Source organism: Patagioenas fasciata, chromosome 36 (assembly GCF_037038585.1).
Source record: "Patagioenas fasciata isolate bPatFas1 chromosome 36, bPatFas1.hap1, whole genome shotgun sequence".
Taxonomy (NCBI): Eukaryota; Metazoa; Chordata; class Aves; order Columbiformes; family Columbidae; genus Patagioenas; species Patagioenas fasciata.
This window is the reverse complement of record NC_092555.1, coordinates 3,427,501-3,442,867: the sequence shown is the minus strand read 5'-3', so window position 1 is coordinate 3,442,867 and position 15,367 is coordinate 3,427,501. Positions and strand designations below refer to the sequence as shown.

Below are 15,367 nucleotides of genomic sequence, written 5' to 3'. Positions count from 1 at the left end.
GTGGACCCATAAGTGTGGGGCTGCCCCATAAGTGATGGGGGGTTGGTACCTAAACTGATGGGGTGGCCCCATAAGTGATGGGGGGTGGTCCCATAAGTGTGGGGTGGTCCCATAAGTGGGGGGTGCACCCATAAGTGACGTGTGGGGCGGACCCGTAAGTGATGAAGGGGTTGATACTGAAAGTGATGGGGTGGCCCCATAAGTGATGGGGGGTGGTCCCATAAGTGTGGGGTGGACCCATAAGTGGGGAAGGGACCCATAAGTGATGGGGGGTTGGTACTGAAAGTGATGGGGTGGCCCCATAAGTGTGGGGTGGACCCATAAGTGGGGGGGCAGACCCATAAGTGACTTGTGGGGCTGCCCCATAAGTGGTGGGGGGTTGGTACCTAAAGTGATGGGGTGGCCCCATAGGTGATGGGGAGGTGGTCCCATAAGTGTGGGGTGGACCCATAAGTGGGGGGCTGCCCCATAAGTGATGGGGGGTGGACCCATAAGTGTGGGGCTGCCCCATAAGTGATGAGGGGTTGGTCCCGTAAGTAATGGGGCTGCCCCATAAGTGTGGGGTGGACCCATAAGTATGGGGCAACCCCATAAGTGATGGGGGGTTGGTCCCATAAGTGGTGGGGCTGCCCCACAAGTGACGGCGGTCTGGTGGTGGAAGTGATGAGGTGGCCCCACAAGTGTGGGGCGGCCCCATAAGTGACGTGTGGGGCGGCCCCATAAGTGAGGGGGTTGATGAGGATGTTGCAGAGGTTTAATGAGTGCAGAGCCCTGAGTTAACGGCTTTGGTCCCAGCTGGGGGGCAGGAGGGTGTGGGGCAGGGTGGGGGGGCTATGGGGCACAATGGGGGATCTATGGGGCACAATGGGGGGATCTATGGGGCAGGATGGTGGATCCGTGGGGCAGAATGAAGCGCTATGGGGCAGCAGGAATGACCCTATGGGGCAGAACAGGGAAGCTATGGGGCCCAATGGAGCGCTATGGGGCACAATGGAGCGCTATGGGGCACAATGGAATGCTATGGGGCACAATGGGGGAATCTGTGGGGCAGCAGGGATCACCCTATGGGGCAGAATGAAGTGCTATGGGGCCCAATGGGGGAATCTATGGGGCAGCAGGAATCACCCTATGGGGCCCAATGGAGTGCTATGGGGCAGAATGGGGAATCTATGGGGCAGCAGGAATCACCCTATGGGGCCCAATGGGGGAATCTATGGGGCAGCAGGAATCACCCTATGGGGCCCAATGGGGGAATCTATGGGGCAGCAGGAATGACCCTATGGGGCAGAATGAAGTGCTATGGGACCCAATGGGGGAATCTATGGGGCAGCAGGAATCACCCAATGGGGCCCAATGGAGTGCTATGGGGCACAATGCAGCGCTATGGGGCAGAACGGGGAATCTATGGGGCAGCAGGAATCACCCAATGGGGCACAATGGAGCGCTATGGGGCACAATGGGGGAATCTATGGGGCAGCAGGAATGACCCTATGGGGCCCAATGCAGTGCTATGGGGCAGGATGGTGGATCTATGGGGCAGAATGGAGCGCTATGGGGCAGAACGGGGAATCTATGGGGCAGCAGGAATCACCCAATGGGGCCCAATGGAGCGCTATGGGGCACAATGGAGAATCTATGGGGCAGCAGGAATGACCCTATGGGGCCCAATGCAGCGCTATGGGGCAGGATGGTGGATCTATGGGGCAGAATGCAGCGCTATGGGGCAGAATGAGGAATCTATGGGGCAGCAGGAATCACCCTATGGGGCCCAGTGGAGTGCTATGGGGCACAATGGAGTGCTATGGGGCACAATGGGGGAATCTATGGGGCAGCAAGAATCACCCAATGGGGCCCAATGGAGTGCTATGGGGCACAATGGAGAATCTATGGGGCAGCAGGAATGACCCTATGGGGCCCAATGCAGCGCTATGGGGCAGGATGGTGCATCTATGGGGCAGAATGGAGCGCTATGGGGCAGAACGGGCAATCTATGGGGCAGGAGCGGCGCCGTGGGGCAGCCGCCCCAGCCCCATTCCCAGGAACCTTTCACCGGGTCGGGGGGGAGGTCGCTATGGGGCGGCCGTGGGGCGGCCGTGGGTCGCTGTGGGGCGGCCGTGGGTCAGCGCTGGTGGGGGTCGACCCACTTGTAGGTCCCCTCGTAGAGGAAGCCGGCGCGTTGGAGCAGCTCGTCCGCCTCGGGGGGGCCCCGGCTGTGGGGCAGGAGAGGGGCTGCCCCATAGAGCCCAGCACTGCCCCATAGAGCCCAACCCTGACCCATAGAGCCCCAAACCTGACCCATAGAGCCCCAAACTTGACCCATAGAGCCCAATCCTGACCCATAGCGGGTCCCAAATTCTCCCCCCAGCCATCTTGGAGACTCCAACCCTGCCCCATAGATCCCAGCACTGCCCCATAGAGCCCCAAACCTGCCCCATAGAGCCCCAAACCTGACCCATAGAGCCCAATCCTGACCCATAGCGGGTCCCAAATCATCTCCCCAAGCACCCTGGAGACCCCAACCCTGCCCCATAGATCCCCAAATCTGACCCATAGAGCCCAACCCTGCCCCATAGATCCCAATCCTGCCCCATAGATCCCCACCCTGCCCCATAGAGCCCAGCACTGCCCCATAGATCCCCAAATCTGACCCATAGAGCCCCACCCTGCCCCATAGAGCCCCAAACCTGACCCATAGATCCCAACCCTGCCCCATAGCGGGTCCCAAATCATCGCCCCAAGCACCCTGGAGACCCCAACCCTGCCCCATAGATCCCCACCCTGCCCCATAGATCCCCACCCTGCCCCATAGAGCCCCACCCTGCCCCATAGAGCCCAATCCTGCCCCATAGATCCTCACCCTGACCCACAGAGCCCCAAACCTGACCCATAGAGCCCAATCCTGCCCCATAGTGGGTCCCCAATCCTCCCCCCCAGCACCCTGGAGACCCCAACCCTGCCCCATAGATCCCAGCACTGCCCCATAGATCCCCACCCTGCCCCATAGATCCCCACCCTGCCCCATAGATCCCCACCCTGACCCATAGAGCCCCAAACCTGACCCATAGAGCCCAATCCTGACCCATAGTGGGTCCCAAATCTTCGCCCCCAAGCACCCTGGAGACCCCCAACCCTGCCCCATAGATCCCCAAATCTGACCCATAGAGCCCAACCCTGACCCATAGATCCCCACCCTGCCCCATAGATCCCCAAATCTGACCCATAGAGCCCCACCCTGCCCCATAGAGCCCAATCCTGACCCATAGAGCCCCAAACCTGACCCATAGATCCCAACCCTGCCCCATAGCGGGTCCCAAATCATCACCCCAAGCACCCTGGAGACCCCAACCCTGCCCCATAGATCCCAATCCTGCCCCATAGATCCCCACCCTGCCCCATAGAGCCCAATCCTGACCCATAGAGCCCCAAACCTGACCCATAGATCCCCACCCTGCCCCATAGATCCCCACCCTGCCCCATAGAGCCCCACCCTGCCCCATAGAGCCCAATCCTGACCCATAGAGCCCCAAACCTGACCCATAGATCCCAACCCTGCCCCATAGCGGGTCCCAAATCATCACCCCAAGCACCCTGGAGACCCCAACCCTGCCCCATAGATCCCAATCCTGCCCCATAGATCCCCACCCTGCCCCATAGAGCCCAATCCTGACCCATAGAGCCCCAAACCTGACCCATAGATCCCCACCCTGCCCCATAGATCCCCACCCTGCCCCATAGAGCCCCACCCTGCCCCATAGAGCCCAATCCTGACCCATAGAGCCCCAAACCTGACCCATAGATCCCAACCCTGCCCCATAGCGGGTCCCAAATCATCACCCCAAGCACCCTGGAGACCCCAACCCTGCCCCATAGAACCCCAAATCTGACCCATAGATCCCCACCCTGACCCATAACAACCCCCAAAACCCCCGTTTCTCCCCCCAATTCCCGCCCCCCGAGTCCCCCCAGCCCCATAAGTGACCCATAGCGCCCCATAAGTGCCCCATAGGAGCCCCACAGCCCCCTATGTGCCCCATAAGTGACTCCCCAGCCCCATAAGTGTCCTCCCCGACCTATAAGTGCCCCAAAAGTGACCCCCCCAGCCCCGTAAGAGCCCCCGAGCCCCATAAGTGACCTCCACCAGCCCCATAAGTGCCCCATAGCACCCCATAAGTGACCCCCAGCCCCATAAGTGCCCCACAAGTGACCCCCCCCAGCCCCATAAGTGCCTCATAAGTGCCCCATATGTGATCCCCCAGCCCCATAAGTGCCCCATAAGAGCCCCATAGCACCCCATAAGCTCCCCGTAGCACCCCATAAGTGCCCCCCAGCCCCATAAGTGCCCCATAGCACCCCCTAAGTGCCCTATAAGTGCCCCATAGCACCCCCTAAGTGCCCTATAAGTGCCCCATAAGAGCCCCCCGAGCCCCATAAGTGCCCCACAAGTGCCCCATAGCGCCCCATAAGTGCCCCATAAGAGCTCCCCAGCCCCATAAGTGACCTCCGCCAGCCCCCTAAGTGCCCCATAGCACCCCATAAGTGACCCCCCCAACCCCATAAGTGCCCCATAAGTGCCCCATAAGCACTCCCCAGCCCCATAAGTGCCCCCCCAAGCCCCATAAGTGCCCTATAAGTGCCCCATAGCACCCCATAAGTGACCCCCCCAACCCCATAAGTGCCCCATAAGTGCCCCATAAGCACTCCCCAGCCCCATAAGTGCCCCATAAGAGCCCCCCAGCCCCATAAGTGACCTCCCCCAGCCCCATAGAGGCCCATAAGTGGGCCCCCAGCCCCACAACTGCCCCATAAGTGCCACTCCAGCCCCATAACTGCCCCATAGTGCTCCACAAGTGCCCCATAAGTGATGCCCCAGCCCCATAGCTGCCCCATAAGAGCCCCCCCAGCCCCATAAGTGACCTCCCCCAGCCCCATAGAGGCCCATAAGTGGGCCCCCAGCCCCACAAGTGCCCCATAAGTGCCACTCCAGCCCCATAGCTGCCCCATAGTGCTCCACAAGTGCCCCATGATGCCCCAGCCCCATAGCTGCCCCATAAGAGCCCCCCCAGCCCCATAAGTGACCTCCCCAGCCCCATAGAGCCCCATAAGTGATGCCCCCAGCCCCATAAGTGACCTCCCCAGCCCCATAGAGCCCCATAAGTGATGCCCCCAGCCCCATAAGTGACCTCCCCAGCCCCATAGAGCCCCATAAGTGATGCCCCCAGCCCCATAAGTGACCTCCCCAGCCCCATAGAGCCCCATAAGTGATGCCCCCAGCCCCATAAGTGACCTCCCCAGCCCCATAGAGCCCCATAAGTGATGCTCCCCAGCCCCATAAGTGACCTCCCCAGCCTCATAAAGCCCCATAAGTGATGCCCCCAGCCCCATAAGTGACCTCCCCAGCCCCACAGAGCCCCATAAGTGATGCTCCCCAGCCCCATAAGTGACCTCCCCAGCCCCACAGAGCCCCATAAGTGATGCCCCCCAGCCCCATAAGTGACCTTCCCCAGCCCCATAGCTGCCCCATAAGTTCCCCATAAGAGTCCCCCCAGCCCCATAAGTGATCTCCCCAGCCCCATAGGGCCCCGTAAGTGTGCCCCCAGCCCCATAGCTGCCCCATAGTGCTTCACAAGTGCACCATAAGTGGTGCCCCAGCCCCATAGCTGCCCCATAAGTGCCCCATAAGAGCCCCCAGCCCCATAAGTGAGGTCCCCAGCCCCATAAGTGCCCCATAACACCCCCCAAAATCCCCATTTTTTCCCCCCAAAACGCCCCATTTTCCATCCCCCAACCCCCATAGCGCCCCATAAGTGCCCCCCCCCCCCCCCCTCCCAGCCCCATAGCCGCCCCACAGCTGCCCCATAGCGGCCCCACCTCCCGTGCTTATAGGGAATGGGTTTCTGGGCGCTTTGGTCGATGGCGTCGAGCAGGGGGGTGAAGATTCGCCAGGCCTCGCGCAGTTCGTCGCTTTTTGGGGCAAAATCACCCGGAAACGGGGCAAAAATGGGTGAAAATGAGCAAAAATGGCACCCGAGGCCCCTCCCCCACCCCAGGTTGCGATTTTGGGCGAAAACGGCGCAAAAATGGGTCCAAAAATGGCGAAAAATGAGCAAAATTGGGCCTAATTCCCCCTCCCCCTCAGCTGCACAAAACTCATCATTTTTGGGCAAAATGACCCAAAAAATGGGTCAAAAATGGGTAAAAATGGCCCAAAATGTCACCCATGTCCCCTCCCCCACCCCAGGTTGTGATTTTGGGGGAAAACGGCGCAAAAATGGGTCCAAAAATGGCGAAAAATGAGCAAAATTGGGCCTAATTCCCCATCCCCCTCAGCTGCAAAAAACTCGTCATTTTTTGTTAAAATCGCCCAAAAAATGGGTCAAAAATGGGTAAAAATGGCCAAAAACGTCACCAATGTCCCCTCCCCCACATCAGGTTGTGATTTTGGGGGAAAACGGCGCAAAAATGGGTCCAAAAATGGCGAAAAATGAGCAAAACTGGGCCTAATTTCCCCTCTCTCTCAGCTGCACAAAACTCGTCGTTTTTGGGGGAAAATGACCCAAAAAATGGGTCAAAAATGGGTAAAAATGGCCCAAAATGTCACCACTGTCCCCTCCCCCACCCCAGGTTGTGATTTTGGGCGAAAACGGCACAAAAATGGGTCCAAAAATGGCGAAAAATGAGCAAAAATGGGCCTAATTTCCCCTCCCCCCTCAGCTGCACAAAATTCGTCGTTTTTGGGCAAAATGACCCAAAAAAAGGGTCAAAACCAACTAAAAATGACCCAAAATGTCACCAATATCCCCTCCCCCACCCCAGGTTGTGATTTTGGGCGAAAACGGCGCAAAAATGGGTCCAAAAATGGCGAAAAATGAGCAAAAATGGGCCTGATTTCCCCTTCCCCTGAGCTGCAGAAAACTCGTCATTTTTGGGTAAAAAAAGCCCAAAAAATGGGTCAAAAATGGGTAAAAATGGCTAAAAACGTCACCAATGTCCCCTCCCCCACCCCAGGTTGTGATTTTGGGCGAAAACGGCGCAAAACTGGGTCAAAAAATGGCGAAAAATGAGCAAAATTGGGCCTAATTTCCCCTCTCCCTCAGCTGCACAAAACTCAGCATTTTTGGGTAAAAAAAAGTCAAAAAAATGGGTCAAAAACAGCTAAAAATGACCAAAATGTCACCAATGTCCCCTCCCCCACCCCAGGTTGTGATTTTGGGCCAAAACGGCGCAAAAATGGGTCAAAAAATGGCAAAAAATGAGCAAAAATGGGCCTAATTTCCCCTCTCCCTCAGCTGCACAAAACTCATCATTTTTGGGCAAAATGACCCAAAAAAAGGGTCAAAAACAACTAAAAATGACCCAAAATGTCACCAATGTCCCCTCCCCCACCTCAGGTTGTGATTTTGGGGGAAAACGGCGCAAAAATGGGTCCAAAAATGGCGAAAAATGAGCAAAAATGGGCCTAATTTCCCCTCTCCCTCAGCAGCGCAAAACTCAGCACTTTTGGGTAAAAAAAGTCAAAAAAATGGGTCAAAAAAGGGTAAAAATGGCCAAAAAATGTCACCAATGTCCCCTCCCCCACCCCAGGTTGTGATTTTGGGCCAAAACGGTGCAAAAATGGGTCCAAAAATGGCGAAAAATGAGCAAAATTGGGCCTAATTTCCCCTCTCCCTCAGCTGCAAAAAACTCGTCATTTTGGGGGGAAAAAGCCCCAAAAAATGGGTCAAAAAAGGGTAAAAATGGCCCAAAATGTCACCCATGTCCCCTCCCCCACATCAGGTTGTGATTTTGGGCCAAAACGCAGAAAAAATGGGTCCAAAAATGGCGAAAAACGAGCAAAATTGGGCCTAATTTCCCCTCCCCCTCAGCTGCACAAAACTCAGCATTTTGGGGGGAAAAAAGTCCCAAAAAATGGGTCAAAAAATGGGTAAAAATGGCCAAAAATGTCACCAATGTCCCCTCCCCCACCCCAGGTTGTGATTTTGGGCGAAAACGGCACAAAAATGGGTCCAAAAATGGCGAAAAACGAGCAAAATTTGGCCTAATTTCCCCTCTCCCTCAGCTGCACAAAACTCATCATTTTTGGGGGAAAATGACCCAAAAAATGGGTCAAAAATGGGTAAAAATGGCCCAAAATGTCACCACTGTCCCCTCCCCCACCCCAGGTTGTGATTTTGGGCGAAAACGGCACAAAAATGGGTCCAAAAATGGCGAAAAATGAGCAAAAATGGGCCTAATTTCCCCTCCCCCCTCAGCTGCACAAAATTCGTCATTTTTGGGCAAAATGACCCAAAAAAAGGGTCAAAAAATGACTAAAAATGTCCCCAAAACGTCCCCAAGCGTCCAGGCCACCCCAAAGTCGCCATTTTTGGGTAAAACGCCCCAAAAACGGCCCCAAAAATGTCACCTGCGCACAAAATGGGTCTGGTTGCCGCAGATCACGTCCAGCAGGAGGCGTTCGTAGGCGTCCGGCAGCTTCACGCCCTAATTTGGGGTAAAATCGGGTGATTTTGGGGCTTTTTGGGGCCTTCCGGTGAAATTCGGGGTGTTTGGAACCATTTTTGGGGGTTTTGGGGCTTTTTTTGGGGCTAAATGATCCATTTTTGGGGTTTTTTGAAGCGGTTTTGGCGCCATTTTTAGGCCTCGAACGTCGTGGCTTTTGAACCAATTTGGGGCGTTTTGTGATAATTTTGGGGCTAAAAGTCCAATTTTGGGGGTTTTGGAAGCATTTTTGGGTCTTAATGGTCCAAAATCCTCATTTTTGGGCCTAAAATGCCCCATTTGGGGGCCTAAAACGCCCCAATTTTAGGCCTAAAAAGCCCCATTTTGGGGCCCAAACTCCCCATTTTTGGGCCTCAACCACCCCAATTTTGGGCCCCAAACACCCCATTTTGGGGCCTAAACGACCCCATTTTTTGGCCTGAAACGCCCCATTTTTGGGGGCCTAAAAAGCCCCCATTTGGGGCCTAAAACGCCCCATTTTTTTGGCCCAAAACACCCCACTTTTGGGCCTAAACCACTCCATTTTTGGGGGGCCTAAACCACCTCAATTTTGGGCCTAACACTCCCTAATTTTGGGGCCTAAACCACCTCAATTTTGGGCCTAACACTCCCTAATTTTGGGGCCTAAACCACCCCATTTTGGGGGTCTAAACCACCTCAATTTTGGGCCTAAACCACCTCAATTTTGGGGCCTAAACCACCTCAATTTTGGGCCTAAACCACCTCAATTTTGGGGCCTAAACCACCTCAATTTTTGGCCTAAACAACTCCAATTTTGGGCCTAGAACGCCCCAATTTTGGGCCTGAACCCCCCAATTTCTTACCCCAGCCCCCCATCTCCGCGGCCTCCCCACCCACCCGGTATCGGCTGCCGTAGGTGAGGTCGAGCTCGGCCTCCAGGGGCTGCAGGCTGAGCCCGGGCCGCTTGCTGTTCATCTTGGGCCTACAACTCCCAATTTGGGGCCTAAACCACCCCATTTTCTTGACCTAAACCACCTCAATTTTGGGGCCTAACACTCCCTAATTTTGGGGCCTAAACCACCTCAATTTTGGGCCTAAACCACATCATTTTCATGACCTAAACCTCCCCATTTTTTGGCCTAAACCACCTCAATTTTGGGCCTAACACTCCCTAATTTTGGGCCTAAACCACCTCAATTTCAGGCCTAAACCACCTCAATTTTGGGGCCTAAACCACCTCAATTTTGGGCCTAAACCACCTCAATTTTGGGCCTAAACCACCCCATTTTCTTGACCTAAACCACCTCAATTTTGGGCCTAAACCACCTCAATTTTGGGGCCTAAACCACCTCAATTTTGGGCCTAGAACGCCCCAATTTTAGGTCTAAACCACCCCATTTTTTGGCCTAAACCACCTCAATTTCGGGCCTAGAACGCCCCCATTTTGGGCCTAAACCACCCCATTTTTTGGCCTAATCCACCTCAATTTCGGGCCTAGAACGCCCCCATTTTGGGCCTAAACCACCCCATTTTTTGGCCTAATCCACCTCAATTTCGGGCCTAGAACGCCCCAATTTTTGGCCTGAACCCCCCAATTTCTTACCCCAGCCCCCCATCTCCGCGGCCTCCCCACCCACCCGGTATCGGCTGCCGTAGGTGAGGTCGAGCTCGGCCTCCAGGGGCTGCAGGCTGAGCCCGGGCCGCTTGCTGTTCATCTTGGGCCTACAACTCCCAATTTGGGGCCTAAACCACCCCATTTTCTTGACCTAAACCACCTCAGTTTTGGGGCCTAAACCACCTCAATTTTGGGCCTAACACTCCCTAATTTTGGGCCTAAACCACCTCAATTTTAGGCCTAAACAACCTTAAGTTTGGGCCTAAACCTCCCCATTTTTGGGGCCTAAACCACCTCAATTTTGGGCCTAGAATGCCCCAATTTTGGGGCCTAAACCACCTCATTTTCTTGACCTAAACCACCTCAATTTTGGGCCTAAACCACCTCAATTTTGGGCCTAAACCACCCCATTTTCTTGACTTAAACCACCTCAATTTTGGGCCTAAACCACCCCAATTTTGGGCCTAATACTCCCTAATTTGGGGGCCTAAACCACCTCAATTTTGGGCCTAAACCACCTCAATTTTGGGCCTAGAACGCCCCAATTTTGGGCCTAAACCACCCCATTTTTTGCCCCAGCCCCCCATTTCCGCGGCCTCCCCACCCACCCGGTATCGGTGCCGTAGGTGAGGTCGAGCTCGGCCTCCAGGGGCTGCAGGCTGAGCCCGGGCCGCTTGCTGTTCATCTTGGGCCTACAACTCCCAATTTGGGGCCTAAACCACCTCAATTTTGGGCCTAAACCACCCTATTTTTTGACCTAAACCACCTCAATTTCGGGCCTAGAATGCCCCAATTTTGGGGCCTAAACCACCTCATTTTCATGACCTAAACCACCTCAATTTTGGGGCCTAAACCACCTCAATTTTGGGCCTAGAATGCCCCAATTTTGGGCCTAAACCACCCCATTTTCTTGACCTAAACCACCTCAATTTTGGGCCTAAACCACCTCAATTTGGGGCCTAACACTCCCTAATTTTGGGCCTAAACCACCTCAATTTCAGGCCTAAACCACCTCAATTTTGGGCCTAAACCACCTCAATTTTGGGCCTAAACCTCCCCATTTTCTTGACTTAAACCACCTCAATTTGGGGCCTAAACCACCTCAATTTTGGGCCTAACACTCCCTAATTTTGGGGCCTAAGCCACCCCATTTTCTTGACCTAAACCACCTCAATTTTGGGCCTAAACCACCTCAATTTTGGGCCTAAACCACCTCAATTTTGGGGCCTAAACCACCTCAATTTTTGGCCTAAACAACTCCAATTTTGGGCCTAGAACGCCCCAATTTTGGGCCTGAACCCCCCAATTTCTTACCCCAGCCCCCCATCTCCGCGGCCTCCCCACCCACCCGGTATCGGCTGCCGTAGGTGAGGTCGAGCTCGGCCTCCAGGGGCTGCAGGCTGAGCCCGGGCCGCTTGCTGTTCATCTTGGGCCTACAACTCCCAATTTGGGGCCTAAACCACCCCATTTTCTTGACCTAAACCACCTCAATTTTGGGGCCTAACACTCCCTAATTTTGGGGCCTAAACCACCTCAATTTTGGGCCTAAACCACATCATTTTCATGACCTAAACCTCCCCATTTTTTGGCCTAAACCACCTCAATTTTGGGCCTAACACTCCCTAATTTTGGGCCTAAACCACCTCAATTTCAGGCCTAAACCACCTCAATTTTGGGGCCTAAACCACCTCAATTTTGGGCCTAAACCACCTCAATTTTGGGCCTAAACCACCCCATTTTCTTGACCTAAACCACCTCAATTTTGGGCCTAAACCACCTCAATTTTGGGGCCTAAACCACCTCAATTTTGGGCCTAGAACGCCCCAATTTTAGGTCTAAACCACCCCATTTTTTGGCCTAAACCACCTCAATTTCGGGCCTAGAACGCCCCCATTTTGGGCCTAAACCACCCCATTTTTTGGCCTAATCCACCTCAATTTCGGGCCTAGAACGCCCCCATTTTGGGCCTAAACCACCCCATTTTTTGGCCTAATCCACCTCAATTTCGGGCCTAGAACGCCCCAATTTTGGGCCTGAACCCCCCAATTTCTTACCCCAGCCCCCCATCTCCGCGGCCTCCCCACCCACCCGGTATCGGCTGCCGTAGGTGAGGTCGAGCTCGGCCTCCAGGGGCTGCAGGCTGAGCCCGGGCCGCTTGCTGTTCATCTTGGGCCTACAACTCCCAATTTGGGGCCTAAACCACCCCATTTTCTTGACCTAAACCACCTCAGTTTTGGGGCCTAAACCACCTCAATTTTGGGCCTAACACTCCCTAATTTTGGGCCTAAACCACCTCAATTTTAGGCCTAAACAACCTTAAGTTTGGGCCTAAACCTCCCCATTTTTGGGGCCTAAACCACCTCAATTTTGGGCCTAGAATGCCCCAATTTTGGGGCCTAAACCACCTCATTTTCTTGACCTAAACCACCTCAATTTTGGGCCTAAACCACCTCAATTTTGGGCCTAAACCACCCCATTTTCTTGACTTAAACCACCTCAATTTTGGGCCTAAACCACCCCAATTTTGGGCCTAATACTCCCTAATTTGGGGGCCTAAACCACCTCAATTTTGGGCCTAAACCACCTCAATTTTGGGCCTAGAACGCCCCAATTTTGGGCCTAAACCACCCCATTTTTTGCCCCAGCCCCCCATTTCCGCGGCCTCCCCACCCACCCGGTATCGGTGCCGTAGGTGAGGTCGAGCTCGGCCTCCAGGGGCTGCAGGCTGAGCCCGGGCCGCTTGCTGTTCATCTTGGGCCTACAACTCCCAATTTGGGGCCTAAACCACCTCAATTTTGGGCCTAAACCACCCTATTTTTTGACCTAAACCACCTCAATTTCGGGCCTAGAATGCCCCAATTTTGGGGCCTAAACCACCTCATTTTCATGACCTAAACCACCTCAATTTTGGGGCCTAAACCACCTCAATTTTGGGCCTAGAATGCCCCAATTTCAGGCCTAAACCACCCCATTTTCTTGACCTAAACCACCTCAATTTTGGGCCTAAACCACCTCAATTTGGGGCCTAACACTCCCTAATTTTGGGCCTAAACCACCTCAATTTCAGGCCTAAACCACCTCAATTTTGGGCCTAAACCACCTCAATTTTGGGCCTAAACCACCCCATTTTTGGGCCTAAACCTCCCCATTTTTTGGCCTAAACCACCTCAATTTTGGGGCCTAAACCTCCCCATTTTTTGGCCTAAACCACCTCAATTTTGGGCCTAATACTTCCTAATTTTGGGCCTAAACCACCTCAATTTTGGGGCCTAAACCACCTCAATTTTGGGGCCTAAACCACCTCAATTTTGGGCCTAAACCACCTCAATTTTGGGCCTAAACCTCCCCATTTTTTGGCCTAAACCTCCCCATTTTTTGGCCTAAACCACCTCAATTTTGGGCCTAATACTTCCTAATTTTGGGCCTAAACCACCTCAATTTTGGGGCCTAAACCACCTCAATTTTGGGGCCTAAACCACCTCAATTTTGGGCCTAAACCACCTCAATTTTGGGCCTAAACCTCCCCATTTTTTGGCCTAAACCTCCCCATTTTTTGGCCTAAACCACCTCAATTTCGGGCCTAGAACGCCCCAATTTTGGGCCTAAACCACCCCATTTTTTGCCCCAGCCCCCCGTTTCTCCCCATTTCCCCCCCGTTTCCACGGCCTCCCCACCCACCCGGTATCGGCTGCCGTAGGTGAGGTCGAGCTCGGCCTCCAGGGGCTGCAGGCTGAGCCCGGGCCGCTTGCTGTTCATCTTGGGCCTACAACTCCCAATTTGGGGCCTAAACCACCCCATTTTCTTGACCTAAACCACCTCAATTTTGGGGCCTAACACTCCCTAATTTTGGGGCCTAAACCACCTCAATTTTGGGCCTAAACCACATCATTTTCATGACCTAAACCTCCCCATTTTTTGGCCTAAACCACCTCAATTTTGGGCCTAACACTCCCTAATTTTGGGCCTAAACCACCTCAATTTCAGGCCTAAACCACCTCAATTTTGGGGCCTAAACCACCTCAATTTTGGGCCTAAACCACCTCAATTTTGGGCCTAAACCACCCCATTTTCTTGACCTAAACCACCTCAATTTTGGGCCTAAACCACCTCAATTTTGGGGCCTAAACCACCTCAATTTTGGGCCTAGAACGCCCCAATTTTGGGCCTAAACCACCCCATTTTTTGGCCTAAACCACCTCAATTTCGGGCCTAGAACGCCCCAATTTTGGGCCTAAACCACCCCATTTTTTGACCTAAACCACCTCAATTTTGGGCCTAAACCACCTCAATTTTGGGCCTAAACCACCCCATTTTTTGACCTAAACCACCTCAATTTTGGGCCTAGAACGCCCCAATTTTGGGCCTAAACCACCCCATTTTTTGCCCCAGCCCCCCATTTCCGCGGCCTCCCCACCCACCCGGTATCGGCTGCCGTAGGTGAGGTCGAGCTCGGCCTCCAGGGGCTGCAGGCTGAGCCCGGGCCGCTTGGTGTTCATCTTGGGCCTACAACTCCCAATTTGGGGCCTAAACCACCCCATTTTCTTGACCTAAACCACCTCAATTTTGGGGCCTAACACTCCCTAATTTTGGGGCCTAAACCACCTCAATTTTGGGCCTGACACTCCCTAATTTTGGGGCCTAAGCCTCCCCATTTTCTTGACCTAAACCACCTCAATTTTGGGCCTAAACCACCTCAATTTTGGGCCTAATACTCCCTTAATTTGGGCCTAAACCACCTCAATTTGGGGCCTAAACCACCTCAATTTTGGGCCTAAACCACCCCATTTTCTTGACCTAAACCACCTCAATTTTGGGCCTAAACCTCCCCATTTTTGGGGCCTAAACCACCCCAATTTGGGGCCTAACACTCCCTAATTTTGGGCCTTAACCACCTCAATTTTGGGCCTAAACCACCTCAATTTTGGGCCTAAACCACCCCAATTTTGGCCCTAATACTCCCTAATTTGGGGGCCTAAACCACCTCAATTTTTGACCTAAACCACCTCAATTTTGGGCCTAGAACGCCCCAATTTTGGGCCTGAACCCCCCAATTTCTTACCCCAGCCCCCCATTTCCGCGGCCTCCCCACCCACCCGGTATCGGTGCCGTAGGTGAGGTCGAGCTCGGCCTCCAGGGGCTGCAGGCTGAGCCCGGGCCGCTTGGTGTTCATCTTGGGCCTACAACTCCCAATTTGGGGCCTAAACCACCCCATTTTCTTGACCTAAACCACCTCAATTTTGGGGCCTAACACTCCCTAATTTTGGGGCCTAAACCACCTCAATTTTGGGCCTGACA

At 53.9% G+C, this 15,367-nt stretch overlaps 1 protein-coding gene across 1 annotated transcript in view; it reads right to left on the bottom strand.

Annotated features, from left to right (window-relative positions):
- Positions 1–736: 736 nt before the first annotated feature.
- The window catches only part of G6PD (glucose-6-phosphate dehydrogenase), a gene marked incomplete at its 5' end in the record, with an annotated part of 36,372 nt that continues 21,741 nt past the window's right edge, over positions 737–15,367 (bottom strand). Inside the window, 3 exons of the mRNA XM_071801202.1 lie at positions 737–2,210; positions 5,869–5,961; positions 8,402–8,478. Of these exons, the coding sequence (XP_071657303.1) occupies positions 2,120–2,210; positions 5,869–5,961; positions 8,402–8,478 (261 nt within the window). The remainder of the gene's footprint in view (positions 2,211–5,868; positions 5,962–8,401; positions 8,479–15,367) is intronic.